The sequence below is a fragment of the Ptychodera flava genome, chromosome 8 (assembly GCF_041260155.1).
Source record: "Ptychodera flava strain L36383 chromosome 8, AS_Pfla_20210202, whole genome shotgun sequence".
In the NCBI taxonomy this organism is placed as follows: Eukaryota; Metazoa; Hemichordata; class Enteropneusta; family Ptychoderidae; genus Ptychodera; species Ptychodera flava.
In genome coordinates, this window is record NC_091935.1 from 7435357 (window position 1) to 7455838 (window position 20482).

A 20482-nucleotide genomic window follows, 5' to 3' on the forward strand; every position below is an offset into this window, starting at 1 on the left:
TTCAAGAAATTTTACTTTAGAGTAAAACAAAATTTGAGTACTTAAATCCTTTTCAGATAACATTTGTGAAAGAAAGATTTTTCTTTGAAAAATTTTCTTTTTGAAGAGGGGGTGTGTTATGTAGGTCATTTCCCCCACACTCATCATGACCTGAGTTCAATTAGTCTAGAACATTCCCAAGGTCACTGCCCTTGATGACCTCACAACCTTGAATTCAATTAGTCATGTTTGGAATGTTCTGGAAAGTTGATTAGTTGCGTAAGGGAGATAATTTTAGAATAGTAATTAGCATGTCAATAAAAGTTCTAGATTGTTCTTACATGCCTTTATAAAAGGGACGTGCACAGCTTCCAGTCAGACTTTTGGGATCGTGTCTCTTGTGTGTTACTAAACTCCAGCAGTAGTCATTCTCAAGACTTTTCAAGACCTTCACTGCCAACGCTGGATTTATACTGTGGACTTTGTGCAAATTCAAGCCTGCAAGCCAAAGGACTGTTCATTCATCCGACTGACTGTTACAACTCTGAGACTGGAGCTTTGCCGTCCCAGCTGAGATAAGTAGTCTGTACACTTTAAAGCTTGTATCCTATCCCTAACTTAGCAATTAGTTTTATTTTCGTAATAAATTTTGTTTAAACGTTAACTGCTGAGTTCACCCTTTTGTCGTTTTCTCTGCACGTAACAATAGTTACAGCTGTGGCATTGCACAGTCACTTGATGGGCGGTCACAGCACTGCCTCGGCAATGTCTCTCAACTGTTGAGAGAGAATGCTTGTCAATTTATCCTGGCAAATGCCGTATAGATCGACAATGTCAGGATATTTCTTCCTAGGTTGCCTGGTTTATATGTTTCCTGATGGTATCAACGATGTCATATCGCTCAAGAGATGACCTTTGTAGTAGTTCTAGAAGATTCTTGACCGTCGCGTGATTATATCTTGACCATTCCTGAAGGATTTCACCAGTTGGATTACTCTTCTGATTATATATTTGAACTTGCCCAGCCGTATGTCCAAGTTCACCTTTATGAATGATAATAGAATTAATCATAATTATATACATCTGGGTTCTTTTGGGTGCAAAATGTAGACAATTTAGTAAATTTTAGAAGGTGACACATGATCACCATCCTTCCTAAAAACTTCAAAAGCAAGGTCCTTTGTTAAGTCAAAGTGACTTATCTGCCACGCATGCGCCACAGTAAAATGGTCAGTCATGACATGTAGTCATTATCGTCTAGGACAGTTTCCTACCAACATCACCCCTAGTATTCTCAAACATCCATCGACAACATCACCATCCCTATTACAGGCCCTGACAACAGCTGTTTGACAACACGATACAACCATGGATTACTTACCTGCTAGAGATCGCCAATCACCACTCATGCACTTTACATTAAGATGATCACAGATGTCCTGGTAAAGGATTGCTGGCATATCAGCTATATGAGTCTCAAGCGTTACAGATCGTTGTCCTGGTAATCTTCGATCTACCTCTTCACGCTGTTATAAAATAATTATATTAAATGTAGAAACATGAACTGATATAAGCTACGGCTCTCTTTACGACTTTATAAACAGACGGTACGAAGGAGCTTATTAGGAGTAAGGGCCGGAGGAAATCAAAGCTCAGGTCCATCATGCACATTGTGACCCTCCTCCAATACCCCATCTAATCCCCTTTTCAGATTTGTAAAATATAACCTTACCCAGTTCAAAATTTGATAGCTTGACGTGTATAACCTAACCAGAACCACTTCGCCTTATAGACTCCAATGTTTACTTCTATGTTCAAAGCCCTTCGTTTGTGCACATGTCACTCGATTATTCTTTGGAATTTGACCTTATTTTCCATATTTGCAACATGCTAGGTCTTGCTCTTGTCAAGGTACTAATCTCATAATTAACCCTTACAGAACACACTGCATGGGAACCTGGCACTTTTGGGTGAAATGTAATATTTTGTGCGCAGATATGTACTGAGTCATGTCAAGTACGTTTATATTTGAAAATAGTAATGCATAATGTCCTATATGTCACATAGTCTTTATTAACTCCAAGTTTGGGTTTGTTTGATGCGCACGTATCTATCACAAATTATTGTCGAATGTGTTGTAAATCTTTGATCAAAACATTTAAAATTTTTATTCATCGTAAAATTTGCAAATGTAAAATGTTACCCATCCCAGCCTAAGTTCGCAAACTGTGACCCTTCACGAAAGGCAGGTTTGTACAAAATGACCCTCCCCAGTCCCTCGGGGGCCCCCTCTCATAATAACTGAAAAATCCTATTTTTTTCTTGATATAACGATAGTCATATTCTTCGGGGTTTCTTGTCGAGACAAGAGGAATGTCAAGCCTTTTAAAATATATTAATGACTTGAATGCCTTATGTCAGCTGGTGTACATCACGTGGTAGAAACAAAGTTTTTTTTTCAAACAAAGTTATTCGTGTCGAATGAAGGAGCAAGAATATAACCATTGCACAAAGACTGAACCATTGGAATATGGAGATATTTGCAATATTTCGTTCTAAAAATTTAAAACCCGATGAAGAACAAGGTTCCATTCCAATTTTAACTTTAGTGAGTTGGCCGTTAAAAAACACAATCACGCATTAAAATTCCGTGCAAAGCCATTTGTGGATCGGCTTAGGAATCCTAAAACACTTCTATTCATCAAATGTGACATTAATCTTTATGATTTTAGTTTAATAAGATTGAACGTGAGAATAATTTGAGAAGAGAAGGGATATCTAACAATTAAGATATTTAGATTCTTTAGGTAATCATTATATACTCATACTCACCGAAGTTGATATAGGATATACAGTTATTGTCTTGCGTCTACCTTCACACAGTAATTTGAGCTCTGGATTATCATGAAGATTACGACCAGGACTTGCTAGCTCTATGATATGAAGGTAACTGGCGTTCACATATTCATCATGGGTCTGGTAAGGACATAGTGTCCCCAGTGTGAATTCCATAAACTTGAAATCTCGTCTTCGTATGATGTGGAGCTGTTCCAAAAGCCACTTGAGTAAATTTCTAGAATCAACACCAGGGGCTTTTTGGACCGTAACTTTAATCAGATTCTGCTCCACGGGAATGTGACGGACAAGTTGTAGTATGTACGTAATGTGGAAGTCAAAGGAAAACTTTGCGATGTCACTATAGACATGTCTCTTCAGGGACGATTTCAAAGCCGTTGGAGACCTCATACAACGAGCCAACAAACGCCAAAATACAACGTCTGGTAGGAAAGATCCAAAATCGAAATAATAAACATCATCGTCGTCTTGTAAAGTCTGCCATCTTGGCACAGGGTCACATTGGCCATCAGTTTCGTAGGCAGGTAGAATACTTGGGACCATGTACAATTCTTCATCGTCGCTGGACTCTCTTGGTATCAGACACACCAGATCATAGGAAAGTAGTAAGGATAGGGTTATCTCTTTTGATAAACCAACTGAATTGGCAATGTGGTTTATGAGATTGGGGTCTGCAAGTCCTCGCTTTTCCAGCATGTCCCAAGATTTCGCCAAGAGACGGGATCTTTGATTTCTTGGAGGAATAGTTATCAATACTTTCATCAAACTGACAAGAACGTTCGGATCAAAGATTACGTACTTACTCAGATATTCATCCATAGGTTGATATATTATTTCGCCAGCTTTGTGGAAAAAACAAAGCATTTTTCGAAACTCAGTTTCTTCAACTTGAAGCTGATGTTTTACAAGAACTTGAACCTCATCATAACTTGAGATTGTTTGTCTGCTTCTGTTTCTCCGCTCATTTATTAGTTTATAAAAGTTCATGAATGTGACAGGAAACTTTTCACGCACGTAAGTCGTATTCTCTATTTCTTTCAATATACACCTCTGGAGATTACGAGAATCTTCGTCTAATGGAACTGAATTCTCGACCGAAAAAACAAACATGCCGTCAGGGTTTTTCACAAAACGATCACGAAACCTATGTACGTCTAGCTTCTCTGTAAGATAGCCAACCACTTCGGAATGTTGACTTGAATTAATACTCTCTCGGTGTGTGCCAACCAAAAATATGGCAGTGTCCTGACTCTTCGTGTGGGTACAAATGGAATTTAACCAAAACACAATTCTTTCTAGTTGTTTTTCTTTGTTCTTAATCGCTTCTTTAAGACTGAAAACCAATAAATAAACAGAATGTTCGGCAATAAATATGTGATGAGTCGAATAATACAACTCTTGACCGGCGAAATCCCATAAACTGAGGCGAGTTGCAAGGTGCCCCTCTCGTATTTGCTGTCTTATTGCTTCACGCACGTGAACTATAGGAATGGGTTGTAGCTTGACTTTACAATATATGTACAGATCTGCAATTGGCTGCGTTAAAACAGAAATCACATAGATGAACAATGACAACGTTGGGAGTCCACGCGATGGGAAGGTCAAACCAAGGAAATGGCCGATGACTATCCCGCCCATTAATCCTCCGAGTCTCTTAGGTAAGTACCCAAGACAAAGTGTCAGATTAGCTGCCCTGCCCGAGTTTATACCCGAAAATGTACCAATCCAGGCGAAGACACCGAACACGAAATGGATTGCTAGATAGTGAACAGTAGGAATGCAAGCCAAAAGAGAAATTAAAACCATCGAAAGTGGTAAGAAATTTGCGAGGGGGCACTTCGCGTTTAGTTTATGCCTATAGGTGTACAACATGCAACCGCAAGCAAACCCTAGGAACATGAATGGGTGAGCCATTTTGTGTGACGATACAGTGGTGTCGTCAGTAACACTGTCGGAGATCTTATCATTGGCCACATTTGTTGCTGGCATAAGCATGCACAACCCCCAGGCCATGCCATTTCTGATACCAATACCGTAAGACACCCCGAGGGCGTAGCCTACCGCATAAAATGTCCAATGGTACATCATCATACAAAGAATATGCAGAAGAGTTGATGCCTGGAAGTAAGATTTCAAGACACCACAGACAAGGTCATCAAAATATCCACAGATACTTGAGGATTCTTGAAGATTAAGTGTAAGATATGCTGAGATGGCAAGACCAGTACCGTAACGGTACATGATCATGAAGTCGCCACTCCAAATTAGACAGCACAGATAACAAGTTAGCTGGAAAAGTCCATACCCATATTGTAGTCTCGCTTTCTCAATAAAAAAGAACGGTATAAGAGAGAAAAGGAAAAACCTTGCAACCACTTTGACAGTCTTCTTAAATGGCCATTTCAAAAAGTTTAGCGATTCTTTAGCTGTAATATCAGGTTTGTTCGACTGTTCCTTGAACATTGTTTTCGATGATAGAATTGCACCTTCAGCTGTACACCAAGACACACACCTCTCAAACTCATCCGAAGTCGACGTCTTACATTCTTTCCATCTGGAGTCTACATCTTTGGTTTCATACATCTTTGTTTCAATTCCTTCAGTACTTGGTTCATCTGTTTGAAACTTTTCGCCAGTCAAGAGACGCAACAGACTGGTTTTGCCAACTCTTCCATCGCCGACAAACATAACTTTACTTCGATTGAATGGTAGTTTGCCGCTGTGTTTGTACTTCTCGTAGAGTTGTTTCACTTCATCGTCGTGTGCTAGCGCTCCAAAGTTGTAGCATCTCCCATATTTTGGAGATCCATACAGCATCGCTTGTAATTTGTTCGACATGATCTTGGCTCTTTTTTCAAATCCTATAAGACATAAATTGCACCAGTAAGGCATAGATAATGCCACTTTTGAAAATATCATGGCGCCACAATTGCCTCAAACATTATCAAGTAAATGTTTGCATATCACTGAGACGGTGTTTGATGTTAGACTACAGATTTAGTTCATAAATTTTGTGTGATATTTCAGCTAAGTGATTATTGCGGGAAACGGGAACTTAGACCGAGCGCAGCTCACTAATATATCGCTCCCTTCCAAGGAGGAATTTTTATTTCTCAGTAATGACAAATTTATATTTACTTTTTAAGTCACAACAAGATTTGAACCACTTTGGGGAGAATTGGATCTTTTAATTGTTCAAATTTATGGAGGTTGAAAGTTGCAATATTACAAAATACCCATGAAAAACAAGTATATTTGCAAAAAAAGCAGATGAGCTTACATTTGCAGATGAAACCAACATTAATCGTGTTTAACGTAGTCCAGGTTTACTCAAATGTCACGCTGATTGCAATTTGATGGCTCGATACGAAGAATTTGTGATTTGTAAATAATTTGTGGATCCTTCAAACTTATACAATTGCAGTACTTTTATTACTACCTTTATTACAATCTACGTTGTGATACATCACGCGGCCTTAACCTATCAGGGTTACTTTGTAAGTAATATAAACGAGCATCATTTCTAATCTCTGTTTACATGTATTATACATTTTAAGGGTTACGTATGGGCCAAATTAGCTCTACTGTGTGTAACACACAGATCTGCCACGCAGAGCTGGGGCCAGACGGACGTGTTACTCAAATGCTGCTTGTGGTATTTTGAGACTGACTATATGTCGTACCTGGTGTTCACACAATACTAGTCGGGTAAATAGAGTCAGTGAAGTTAATTGGCCAGGCAATTGTTGTTCGGCACAGTGCAGGAAAGACCCAGTGAATTGTAGAGAATTAGGTACTGTGTAATTTCCAAGATCTCATACAATCAATTGTTTTCCAAAAGATTAAATATACAAAATTGACAGGTATACATGTAAACAACAAGTGTGCCTCATCCTACACACTTTTAACGCATGTCACGTCGTGAGTCCGAACAAATTCAGCGCAGTTAGTTTTGAAATACTACCTACTAAAGAAAACTCAATAAATATGCAAAGTAGTGATAACCAGTGTGCCATTCCTATCAAACTTTCAGTGAAGTTGAACCTTCATACCATCCCATCCAATTCATTGCACACAGTGTCGATGTACGATGGCCTAATCACTAAAACCAGTCTGACATTCACGTCAGATCATAATCCGCAATGCTCCACTTTCTGCATAACTTAACCTAATCATAACCAAAGAATCTATTCAGTATGGTGAACTTCAGTGCAGTGACTCGTGGTAATGTCCTGATTATAGAAGGAAATGTAGCTAATGAATAGACGGACACACCAACCAAACGTTCACTTCGTGACACTTTAGTGACATAAACTCACAGCAGAGTCAGGAGAAATTTTACTATGGGCTGAGAGAGATTTCACATGATAGCGCTAATTACAAACAACAGTATTCGATTAGCTTCCTATAAAATCAGCGAAAAATGGATTGCCTGGTATTTAATGACAGCTCTCAGGTATAAATGATGGAATGTCGAGGCAGTGTTATGAACAAATGCAAAGCTGAAATAGCCTTGGTTTTTTGTGGTTATGCTGAAATCAGATCGAATTCAGAGCACTCAGTCTGGATATATAATCATGGCCTAATTAGTAAATATGTCGAACATTCACATGAGTTCATATATCCGCCTCGTTCAACTTTTTGCATAGGAAATTCGGATTGTGTACACGTGAAAGCGTTCTGGTCTCGGCACAGCCTCGACATGGCTGAGCACGCGATGCTCCATAGAAAACGAAACTGCTGACGACATTCAGTGAGTCATAGACGAGCGGATGTGCCATCGATACTTTGAGAAGTTCGTTTACATTTCCCATACAGATATTCCAAGATGAAACAAAGAAGGGTTGAAGCGGACTTGAAATATGAGTAAGCGGACACAGAACGTAATATCAGTACAGAATGACCAGGCTGAGATATGTTGAATTGCCCGCAGTCATCCGTCAACGCCCTTTGTTGTCAGTTGACATTCTATTATTGTTCTCAAATCAATGGAGCTGTATCAGTTGCTTGGTCACTTGTTTTCTTGTTCCGGATACCGCCATGTCACGATGAAAGTATTCAGTACCCTTATCTATGGCCAATAATTTAGATTGACAAAGAAAGATATATATGTTTGTTGTTAAAAGGCAACACTGGATGTTAGGAGTGTCCTCACGACACGGATTTTTAAAGTCCAGTAATAAGAGATCTGTTTAAATGTTTATTTTTAAGACGTTTCTACTTAGAATACAGGAAATGCTGACCACTTACGCGAAGAGCCGTCGCAAAGTGGTGAACAGTACTAAGACTGCTGTCTTCAATTTCATTTGTCCTTGGTGAACTCTTGGTTTACTTGATCTTTCTACAGATTTCGATAATTTATAAATAATACCATTTTATTAGATTGTCCAGGAGTTCATTCTGGTTTCGATGTCTGCTACTTGTGTGTATTTAAATGACGAGAAAAGTGAATTTGATATCTACTCTGCCTCCTTTGGTCAAACGCAAAGATCACAGGAAGTATCTACAACAATTCACTGAGCTGACCTTTGTTCATTGTCAGGCTAAAAGCCTTGGCCTCATCTCACCCTTAACTCCTGGCTCTCAATAAGGACTAACGTTAGACAGACCTGCCGTTTCGATACGTTTCACTTTTGTCGTACATAAACGCTCACTCGAAACCCGGATGTTCCCATTCAAATCAATGCGCTTATTTGCACTCACATCGAGGCATGTAATAAAAGGGCGGAGAGTTACCCAAACCAAATACCTTTCTTTACTTTGCCTGGTCATTTTGTACTGATATTACGTTCTGTGCCCGCTTACTCATATTTCAAGTCCGCTTCAACCCTTCTTTGTTTGATATCCAATATCTCAGATTTTGTAAAGACACCACCATTTACGGACAAGACTAAAAATATGCACCATATAATCGAGAACCTCTGGCAAGTCGCCTTGAACTTATTTGACACTCGATGTCAAGGTTGCGAACTTCCAAAGTAAATTATCGTGAGAGTAATAAATATGACGTAAAATGGTAAACGTACTTGAAACCAATATGTTAAAATGCCAAGAATAGCCTTCTCATTCGCTTGATCGCTGTGTGTTAGATACAGTAAACGGAGTTTTTGAGTTTTCTTGTAAATAAAACGGCAGTCATGCAAGCAACAAATTAGCAGACATTGTTGCTCAAACTCTCGTAAAAAATTGTGTAGAACCCTCTCTAGAAGCCAGCGATGCCCTTCGTTCTTTATTTTGTCTGACACTGTACAGTGTTGAATTAGCTCTCATTATGTTAGCCACGCCAGGTTAATCTGATCAAGTGGAGCGAAAGTTACCATGTCTATTGTGATAGATGAAAATCTCCGACTAGTCGGGGTAAATTGCTAAATTCGTCATTGTGTGAAACTATAAAGTTTGCGAGGTGAAATCTTTCGAGTCCAGGAACGTCAAATGGTTCACCCTCTGATGCTGTGCAATGTTTTGTTTAAATTTTACGCAAGGCCTCGTTGATACATTTTCTTTGTCAATAGTGTAAAGGTCGGTTTTCATTCCTTATCCTTATTCCCCACATAACATATATCAGTGATATCAAGCATCTATTAAAAATAACTTCGATTTCTCTTTACGCAGTTGCATTAGTACGTACTCAGTGACTTGATACCACATGCCATTGCCATTTCCGGAACCTACACTGCCTCATACACGCTTAGCTCGCTCGAACACACTACTAAGCATGATTATCTAGGCTAAGCGTCACAAAGACAGCTTTGTCACGTACAACTAATGTCAAGAGTTCCGGTTTGAAACTTTTCATCTCATAAAGATGAATACGTATATATTGAGTATTACTCAGTTATTTCCTTCTGCTTCTGTTTTTACAATGCGCGAATCAAAAATTAATTATTTCGGATGCCCTTTCATACGACAATAGGAAAGATCTAGCCACGAATTCAAGTTCAGTGAATCAGTAATTGGTTCAGAGGATTTGAAACCCGTGGATGGGTTCAAGATTACAGAAAGTCACTTACCTTATCCGTACTCCAGAGATGTTTTCGATGTTCTAAATAAGCTTGCTGTAGTAACAAATGGCTACAGTCCAATAGTGTTTCCACCGAGTCGGAAATGATGTCACAAAAGCTCATATAACGACCCCTTCCCTCCCTGTGACAGTTAAAGCCCGGGGCGAAATGGACCGGGATCCGGACGTTTTGGGGCATGGCTCTGCATAATGAGTCTGTTGGTAACAGTTGCTATCGTGCGCATCATCTGCGTAATCTGTTTGCTCTCAAATCACGCTCTGACTATAAACTTAGGTACAGTCTTCGCAATATGCGAAAGAAAAAAGAAAGAAGGAAAAAATATCAATTTCATAAAAACAGGAGCGTGCTGAGTTGATCTACCGAAGTTTTTGCTGTGTTGATTTACAGAAGTTTCGGGGTCATGTCATCGTTCGAGAATGATTCGGCTACTGCACATAACTAATGAGGTATGAGTAAATTTGTAAAATAGGGGTCAAAGGTCATCCTTGTCGCCTGATTTTGTGTCGAAAATCTTTGCACCATACCTATCCATTGTACCAAAATTTAGACCACAAGCTCATTTGGCTAGCCCAGAATTATATATGCACATAATTAATGAGGTACAAATTTTGCGTCATAAGGTTCCCGTCCTACCAAATATGAATGGTGTAGCACTTACAGTTACTCATTAATAGGTATATATGCATATTGGAGGTCAAAGGTCATCGAGGTCACTTGACATTAAAAAAAAAACTTTGCTCCCATAGTTATCGCTACCTACCAAAAATTGGACCTCTAGCTCAATTGGCTAGCCTAGAATTAGATATGTGCATAATTAATGAGGTACAGGATGTGGCATGATAATGCCCCCCACCACACCTAATATGAAGGGTGTAGTCCTCGTGGTTACTGATTTGTGGGCAAAAAAAATGTATATTTGAGATCATAGGTCATGGAAGTCACGTGACATTTGGGCAAAAAAAATACAGCTTAGTTATCCCTGTGTACCAAAGTTCCTCTTGCTCTATTGGCTAGCCCACATTTAGATATTTAGATGTTCATATAATTAATAAGGTACAGAATGTCGTGTCATAAGTTCCCAACCATACCAAATATGAATGGTGTAGCACTTGTAGTAACTCATTTATAGGCATAGATGTATATTTGAGGCGAAAGGTCATCGAAGTCACGTGATTTCTTGTCAAAAAACTTTGCTTCCACAGTTATCCCCTGCGTACCATAAATTGGACCTCGAGCTCAATTGGCTAGCCCTGAATTAGATCTGTGCGTGTGGCATGATAAGGTCCCCCACATACCAAATATGAAGGGTGTAGATCTCGTGGTTCTGATTTGTGGGCACATATGTATATTTAGTATAGCTAAGTTATCCCTATGTACAAATATCAGACCTCTGGCTCTGTTGGCTTGGCGAGAATTATATACACGCATAATTCATGAGGTACAGAATAAGAATTCTGTGTCATAAATTCCCCGTCCTACTATGAATGGTGCAGCACAAAAGGGGGATTATGGTAAGACTATGCAGATGTGAAAAAGCCACGCTACGGGTAAGACGCACTCGATTTGCTCCGAGATTTCCAGAAATTCGACGGGTGAACGGCGTTGATTTCCGTCCAATCTCATACATGACACCTGTGAATGTATAGCGACTGCCTTTATGTCGAAAAAACGTTGAAAAACACTGTTATTTAATACAGAGAACGCATATTTTCACAAAGTGTGGGTCCAGAATGTCCATTTGACCTCTGTTCTAAATGTTAATGTATGCTGCCAATCATGATTACTCAAATTCAAATTGCGGCCTGGGCGATCTTGATCCCTGCCGAGCACAACAAACAAAGCGTACTGACTTATCACTAAAATCACCGTTATGTACCTAAACACACGCATACACAACCACATACAACGTAAACGATACGACACATGTAATGAACACGCAAGAAACGGCATTTTCTTTTTGGAGTGATTGGTGGTCTTGAAAAAAAACGTTTTGTAAATTGTATGTGTTCCTGTAAAAAGTTATGAACATTGAGAGTCTTCACACGTCGTTTTGAAGGCAATCACAATTTCATTTTTCCTTCAGGCATCGAAACTGAATCTTTTGACTCACATTTTGAGGAAGTACCTTTAGCATTGTGACAAGTTTGGTCATGTTTATATCAGTTGATTCAATTCAGTTGAGCTGAGTGGAATTGAAATTTCAGTGTCGATTACATCGTTGCCACTATTGCGTTGTAGATCGATCATCCATGATCATCCATACTCGAGTACTCATCGACGACGACCACGGCCCTGCACAGCTGTCCTGGGGGACTCATCAGCGTCATTTACTTTCTTTACCAATGTATTTCAAAATATTTGGCTGACCATTGTCACAGATTACTAGTAGTTTCCTTTTGTTGAAGATTCTGGCTTACACATCGGAACAGCAAGCAGCGTACATGTATGTATAGTATTCAAATATGCAGGCTCATCTATGGAACTACGGCAACTTTTCCACAACGTCTCAGTCACATGTCACATTTGCATATTACGAATGGTCGTCGATGTTTTCCGAGGTTACCTATCCGAGGTAACCGGATATGCAATCTGCGCTCACTATACTTCGGGTCATGCATACCAAACTCTAAACTGGGGGTCGTAACGTTTTAAATCAGTTTGACTCAAAATTTCTTCACCCTTTCCTCTGATTTGTTCGAAATGCCAAAATTACACGGAAAATAAGCTTACGAATGGGTGAAGATTTGTTTTCAAATTCACAAGTTTTTTTTCCCGTTGCAAGCTGCGTGTAACCCGGCCGTGCGAAGTACCAGTGACCGGCTATCTACATCACTGCCAACCAAAAAAGCCATAAAGCTACAAACAGTAGAAGGTTCTAACTTACGATTGCTTACGATCACAATCTGCTACCGTCCTTAGAGACTATCATCTATTTGCTAGACTTTCCCCTTATTTTTTATATGTCTAGTTTGCGCGCTTGTACCGAGCACGAGATGTTCAGGGCTAGATTTAAACTCAATACAGTGCCCGAGGAAATTCTCTCCTGAACTAAGTCAAGACCTTCGTTTTCTATCTTCCTTCCGAAGCCCGTAATACTATGTCCATTTCAACTACTGGCTTCAATCACAGCGCCTTCACATTCAAATCACCCGCTGCTGTTGTGAGAAAGTATCCGTTCTGTGTTGATGAAAGCCGGGGTTGAAACCAGGGGGTTGAAAACCGGGTCCCGTTTGAAATCGCAACGGAATATGCACACATCTACTTAGACGCAAAAAGGTTAGCAGAAATTCAGAGATGTATTGAAAGCCATACACCGTTGCTGTTTATTGAGCAAATTGTATGATGGAAATTCGTCTCCGAACTCGGCGATACATGAGCGGCCATTCTGTTTCATAACTTCCTATACATGTATTTCTATTGCATACCACAGCGGTCATCGCATCGCTGTCTATCGAACCGCAAAACGACTGTGATTTGAATTCAGTAAATTTTGATTGGATTCGAACTCACAACGTACGGCATACAGTCACCTTAGTAGCGAAGAAATCACAGTCAAGGAAGGTCTGTCGACCAGACCACAGCCCCTCGACCAGTACCCCACCCTAGTTATAATGTAGTCTCGAATTGTGTGAATCCTACACACTTCCGTAATATTCAGGCAGAGGTGTAGCCCTGCGTACGATGCTGTGTGTTCCGCTACAGCTAATAGTCCCGCTGTGAGCGGGGCTATTAGCTGTAGCGGAACACACAGCATCGTACGCAGAGCTAGCAGAGGTGATAATCGGTAGTTCCTGGTGTAAAAGATAGTTTATGTTTCTCTGATAAGCCAACGACTAAGCAAGTGTTTAACCATCCCGCCCAGTATTTGCCAACAACCGACGTCACTACGACGTTGCCTATTGTGCGCCCACGGCGCTGGACTTTCCTCTTTAAGGTTCCTCATTTTAGGCATATATGCATATTGGAGGTCTAAGGTCATCGAGGTCACGTTACATTTTGTCAAAAAACTTTGCTTTCATAGTTATCCATGCCTACTGAAATGGACCTGTAGCACAATTTGCTAGCCTAGAATTAGATATGTGCATAATTACATAATTACATAGTTATAGTGGCATAATAAGATCCCATACCACACCAAATATGAAGGGTGTAGCCCTCGTGATTACTGATTTGTGGGCATATATGTATATTTTAGGTCAAAGGTCATCGAAGGCACGTGATATTTTGTCAAAATAATTTTACAGCTGTGTAAATTTTTTCCTGTGTACCAAATGTCACACCTCTAGCTCTATTGGCTAGCCAAGTATTAGAAATGCGCATAATTAATGAGGTAAAAGATGTTGCATCATAAGGTCCCCCACCATATATATATAGCCCTTATATAGAGGTATAGCCCTTATGGTTATTGATTTATGGGCATATATGTATATTTGAGGTGAAAAGCCATCATGGTCATTTGACATTTTGTCGAAAAACTTTACTATCATAGTTATCCCTTTCTACCAAAACTCAGATCTCTAACTCCATTTGGTAGTCCAGAAGTAGATATGCGCATATTTAATGAAATACAAGAAGTGGCTGGTCATGTAATATTTTCTCAAAACACTTCGTTCCCATACTTACCCCTCTACACCAAAATCAGACCTCTAGCTGTAATTGCAAGCCCAGAAATAGATATGTGCATGATTAGTGATATGCAGGTTGATTCCAAGGTAAAACGTCAAGGGGCATCCCCAAAATTTTGGTGTGCAATTTGTTTGCCTACTGGTCATTGTTTAATGAACACAAGCTCTCTCTGACTTTTACATAGGCCAGAATGGGACATGGCCATAGCCTAGCTGTAAAGATATTTTCAAGTTAATATTCATTGTTATGGTCATGTGATCAAAAATTACTTTCGAGGAGTTCAACCTATGTGCCAATTTTAATTTGAAGCCTCTAGGTGCAATGGTGTTCGCGTAGCAGTTGTATATAGAGGGTAGAATAATAATAATAATAAAAACAAGGCAGTATTGCTGAAGGCAATGAGTACTTGGGCCGTGATAGAGTAATTTTGAGGACAATATATACTACTATTCAAATATGGTCTTGAATTTCCTCCTGTCAATTAGGCATTTGATTAACTGGTTATTAAACGAAGCAATGGCATGACAACGGCAAAATATGTCTAGCAACTTTTGTGGAGTTTGAGGCAGGGGTTCTTTATTTATAGTGGAAATTGCTTAAACTCCTTAAATATTCAAATTACAGCAAATTTCTTTTGTTCTCGATGGTAGATGTCTTATATTTAGATGGGCATATTTAGATTTCTACCCTATAGTTATCCCTATATACCAAAAATCGGACATCCAGCTCTATTGGCTTGCTCAGAATTAGATATGCGCATAATTAATGAGGTACAATATGTGGTGTCATAAGGTGTCCCATCATACCAAATATGAAGGGTGTAGCACTTGTGGTTACTGAGTTGTGGACAAATATATATATTTGAGGTCAAAGGTCATTGAGGTCACGTGACATTTTGTCAAATAATTGTATTGCTAAGTTATTCCTATATACCAAAAATCAGACCTCTAGCTCTATTGGCTCGCTCAAAATTAGATATGCGCATAATTAATGAGGTACAATATGTGGTGTCATAAGGTGTCTTATCATACCAAATATGAAGGATGTAGCACTTGTGGTTACTGAGTTGTGGACAAATATATATATTTGAGGTCAAAGGTCATTGAGGTCACGTGACGTTTTGTCAAACAAATTATATTGTTAACTTATCCCTATATACCAAAAATCAGACCTCTAGCTCTATTGGCTCGCTCAAAATTAGATATGCGCATAATTAATAGGGTACAATATGTGGCGTCATAAGGTGTCCCATCATACCAAATATGAAAGGTTTAGCACTTGTGGTTACTGAGTTATGGACAATAATGTATATTTGAGGTCAAAGGTCACCAAGGTCACATGATATTTTGTCAAAATGTCTGAGATATCTGCGTGAACCCCGATGGACTCACTGATGGACTCATGGACGGATATGACCCAATCTATAAGCCCCCTGGACTTTATCCGTGGGGACAAAAAACTGTGTCACTGCATCCTTTAGGCAATATGAATACGATGAGAAACTAAATTTTTATTTTTCTTGGCCTTATACATGGGAGTCTATGGAGAACTGCCTTATACATGGGAGTCTATGGAGGTGTAAACTAAAAAGTCCTCTAACACGGCCAAATTCGATCGCATTGTGAAACAAATCGACGTGCATCTGTATGGGGTTGGGTACTATCCTTGTGCAAAGTTTGAAGGAAATTGACCAGGGCATGTCTGAGATATCTGCGTGAACGGACGGACGGATGGACTGACATGACCAAACTATAACTCCCCCAGGCCTTCGTCCGTGGGCACTAAAAACAACGCAACAGTTATTACAGCTACACCGGCGGTAGGTTCATATCCAGAGCCCCGTACGGTCTGCCGCTGTCGCTTGAAAACAATCTCATAAACCTGGCCATATGGGCAACTGTGTATGGGCAGCTGGATGCTTGACTTCCCGGAGAAGGCGAGCTGTCACGTTCAAGCTCAGGATTATTTGTCGATCAAATTTCAGTAAATTTACCTTACCTAGATGAAATTTTGTCTATAGGCTGAAATTTCGCCGAAGTTTGACAAAATTGCATCGATTTTTCAGGTTCATATCCGACATTTTTGAGTTTTGAGTGCAGACAGAAATAAGTTTTGAGGCAACATGGCTGCGACCCCATGTTGACCCCTAGCCCTGCGTACGATGCTATGTGCTACAGCTAACACACAGCATCGTACGCAGGGCTAGCGAGAGAGTTGCCGACATCGACGGTTATTTACGAGAAGTGAATAAAAGACTGTCATTTTTGGAAGCGATCGAGTAGCTGAGGTAGGCTGGGATACGACTTGGGCCCAAGAACGCTGAATTTCGGCAGTAATTTGGCTTTTACGTCAGGTCCCAAGATGGATTTTAAGTCACCGACCCTACGTACGGGTCTTTGCAGGCTGTGGTGAGCGGGGCGATTAGCTGTAGCGGAACACACAGCATTGTACGCAGGGCTAGTTGACCCCAAGTGAAAATGAGTTCGCGATCAAATCTTCCTATATTTTTTCAGAATTTTCGACAAAATCATTGCTTCTTAAATCTTTTGTAAAATATAAAATACTAAAATAAAAATGCAATGTGCCACGTCTCCAGATTTCTAAAATATCGTTTGTTTGACCGTTGGACGGAATACTCATTTCGCAAATTTGTGACGCAGTTGAAATTCAATACTGACCGCCAAATAATCTTAATGAGACAAGATCATTCTAGACATCCTCCAAATTATCCAACCATTCGCATTAGAGTTCAGCTCGCTTAGAGTATCATAACATTCTTCGGCCTTCGTTTAGATCGACCCTAATCTCTCCCATTTAGGAAATAAATACACAAGCTACCTTGACAAAACTTCGTGCACCATCCAGGACCAAACGCACTACAAATCTGTCTTGACGTCATCATCTCCTTACATGGTAATCGGCATACGGTAATTTTTAGCAAAGGAGACACAGAATATGTCGGAGTATTCAGTTTCAAAACGTATTACATTGTGTGATGTTGTCAAAAAAAGTAATGTTACTGCAGTGGTATAAATTACAAAACACAAAAGTTCAAATCAGTTTATTTTGGACTGGCTTTACCCAACATTTCATATTGTTTCTTATGCCAGATTTGACCACGTGCTTACTGGCGACCCCTTTACATGCAAATTTTGTGTCAAATGGTGTGTTCTCCTGGAAAAACAAACGTACGATTTCTATATGAAGGAGGCGAAATTTGCCCTCAAAACTCGAAACCACCCCTTTATGGGGTGTACCTAGCTATTTTGAATGAGCTTCTCGAATCTGCAGCTCTATTTCGAAATGATGGTCTGGTTTTCTAAGCTCAAGAATAAGTGTTCTCCATCGCTGTGGGCATTACTATTCTCAACTGGGGGTACAGTTTCCAGTCGTGATGTTTTCATTGTCTCCGGGATATAAAACCTTTCCTTTTCACACTTTTACTTTGATTAACACTAGTCCACATCTTGTCAGTGATTAAACATGTTACAAGTTTAAATGTTAAATTCTGGTCTCGAGCCCTCTTGTTCGACCAAACTGAAATTACCCCTCCCACTTTGGCTCGTCCAGTGGGTGTAGCAAGGGTCGTGCCATCGCTTAGGAAACGGAGGGTGCATTAATTGTTGCATTTCGATGCACATTTTGATTATATTCAGAAGAATTTGTGGCAAAAACTCAGATAGAGAAGCATTAATATTCACATCTCACTTATTCAAGACTGGCTGAGAGCAGCACTTCCATTCAGTTAACATCATTACGCCATTTATTATGCCAAGAAAGATGAAGCCAAGACATTTTGCCCTCCCTGGTCTCAGCCAGAAATGGTTATACCTTACAGAGTTTTTTCCCACGGAATGAAAACAAATGTACTTGGGCTGAGGCCCAAGTACAACAAAACGATTACAAGAGGATTTCAGACCGCTGGTCTCGAAACCCTAATCTTACCCATCCATAATTAAATAACACTTTTAGCAACATAGGCACAAAACAGCACAGAACAGACAGTAAAGCACTGGTACACACAACAAAGTCAAATTAATGAAAAAAGGTGTTTTGCCTCTGGCAAAAAGGACCAAGAAGTGATGTCAGGTGTTCTGAAAATAGTAAGTGCACCATGCACTACATGTGGCAACCGCCATATATCAATCTGTAAGTCAGATAGGTAGTGGTCACCAACTAAGGGACAAGTCAGTTTATTCGGCCGGGGGGGGGGCGGTGGATTCATGGGGGGGGGGGGTCACCTTGTTTTTGACTTTGGTGGTAGGGGGGTCACCATGTTTTTGAAATGCCCAATAGGGGGGGGGTCAGTGTGTTTTTTAATTTCGACATGGCTCATACTTGCGAAAAATGCATTGTTCCAGCCACAAATTTCATCATTCAGTTGCATTTTTCGGTGCGCCCTTTGGGCGCATAACTTTAATAATAATAAGACATTTTTCAGAGCCCCGCCCTAGTGCAAAACTTTAATATAATATATCAGACATACATACATATAAATACTTGTATGTTTAAAATTTTTCGGCGCGCCCTTCGGGCGCATTTCTTTAAAATATCAAACAATATTTTTCAGCATGCCCTTCAGCTACATGACTTTCATATATCAGATATGTATATATATTAGAGATATCTGGATGTTTAATATTTTTCGGCGCACCCTTCGGGCGCAGTAAATTAATATATCAGAGATATTATGTCAGATATATCTTGATGTCTGTAAATTGGAAGTCTGTTTTGCAAAGTGTATTGATCATTATGAAATAACCAGTTCATATGAAACGCATGATAAGTTCCTGATACTTTTCTGTTTCCTCTATAAGAATTCAGTGTTTGAAAGCAACATGCACTAATATTTCACAATCACATTTTTCTTACAACATTTCTGCACATCTGCTTTGTGCATAAAAAGAGTCGAGTACATTCGCAGCTCATTCAAAATACTGTATTCAAACTTTAGAATTGACACTGTTAAATTCCTATCTTACAACTGACATGACAACAATTTCATTAAAACACAGAATGACTGAATGTTTAAATTATATATATATATATATATATATATATATATATATATATATACAGAATTATTCAATTTATATTCCACCTTTTGTTTTATCTTTGTCGCGCGCAGGGGGGGAGGGTTACCCTGTTTTCGAAAGCTGGAATAGGGGGGTCAGCCTGTTTTCGGAAGTTGGAAAAGGGGGGGGGGGTCAGCCATTTTTTGACGTCGGCAAAAAATAATCCACCGCCCCCCCCCCAGGGCGAAGAAACTGACAGTCCCTAAGGCCCAATGTCACCGATGCCATCAGCGATCATTTGTCGAAGAGAGATATCGTATCTATTTACCAGCCTTTGATATGCAAAAAAAAAGAGTTTGAATGTAGAGACAAGCCTTTCTCTGTGTAACCTTAATTTACAAGTTTGTAAGATAGGTAGGTGGCTATGTCTCTCTGAAAAGTCACCATATGAACTGCATGCTCTTGCATATCGAATAAGCTTGGAACTATATATGCTGGTTGGAGTGGAATATTACAAATGAGATATAGGAAGTTGATAATACTGAAGTTGTAATCATCCCTCTTGTCATATAGCCTAGTAGAAAGGTGACCATTAGAGTCAAAATCACGGAAAATATCCAGATATGAAGCAAAAGAGGCCGTTTCTGTAGTTTCTTTAATCTCCAATTCTTGAGGATAAATCATAGCAAGATGTGCGATATGACTGTGGAATATTTGTCCCGATTGGCGATGTCTTTGCAATACTCACTGATTCCTAAGGTATGCGTATGTTCACAGAAAACTTTGTGGCTATGATAAGACAAAACTATAAACCTCGTGTAATCATTGTTTTTCCGGGTTCTAAGGACGAAAAAAATGCGCAACAACTTTCACACAGTGACCTACTCTCGCTTGCTAGGCTCTGTAAGAGTTACTCTTGATCACAGAGGCACTAGCAGACAGCATAAGCCCTGGAGAGGGATAGACGATCATGATAAGCACGTG

General features: G+C 39.7%; 1 protein-coding gene across 1 annotated transcript; it reads right to left on the reverse strand.

Annotated features, from left to right (window-relative positions):
* Positions 1-699: 699 nt before the first annotated feature.
* LOC139138345 (uncharacterized) lies at positions 700-5692 on the reverse strand. Its single transcript, XM_070706678.1, has 3 exons — positions 2812-5692; positions 1361-1505; positions 700-1022 (listed from the first exon to the last, which is right to left on the reverse strand). The coding sequence occupies exons 1-3, from the start codon at positions 5671-5673 to the stop codon at positions 829-831; spliced, it is 3201 nt and encodes a 1066-aa protein (XP_070562779.1). The 5' UTR covers positions 5674-5692; the 3' UTR covers positions 700-828.
* Between the last annotated feature and the right edge of the window lie 14790 nt (positions 5693-20482).

Bases quoted from the DNA above. Each gene is read 5' to 3' on its own strand.
- LOC139138345 (XM_070706678.1), bottom strand. From the start codon at position 5,673: ATGTCGAACAAATTACAAGCGATGCTGTATGGATCTCCAAAATATGGG. The intron at 1,506-2,811 runs GTGAGTATGAGT...ATTTTATAACAG, and splicing joins TATATCCTATATCAACTTCG to CGTGAAGAGGTAGATCGAAG. The intron at 1,023-1,360 runs GTAAGTAATCCA...TCATTCATAAAG, and splicing joins TGATTGGCGATCTCTAGCAG to GTGAACTTGGACATACGGCT.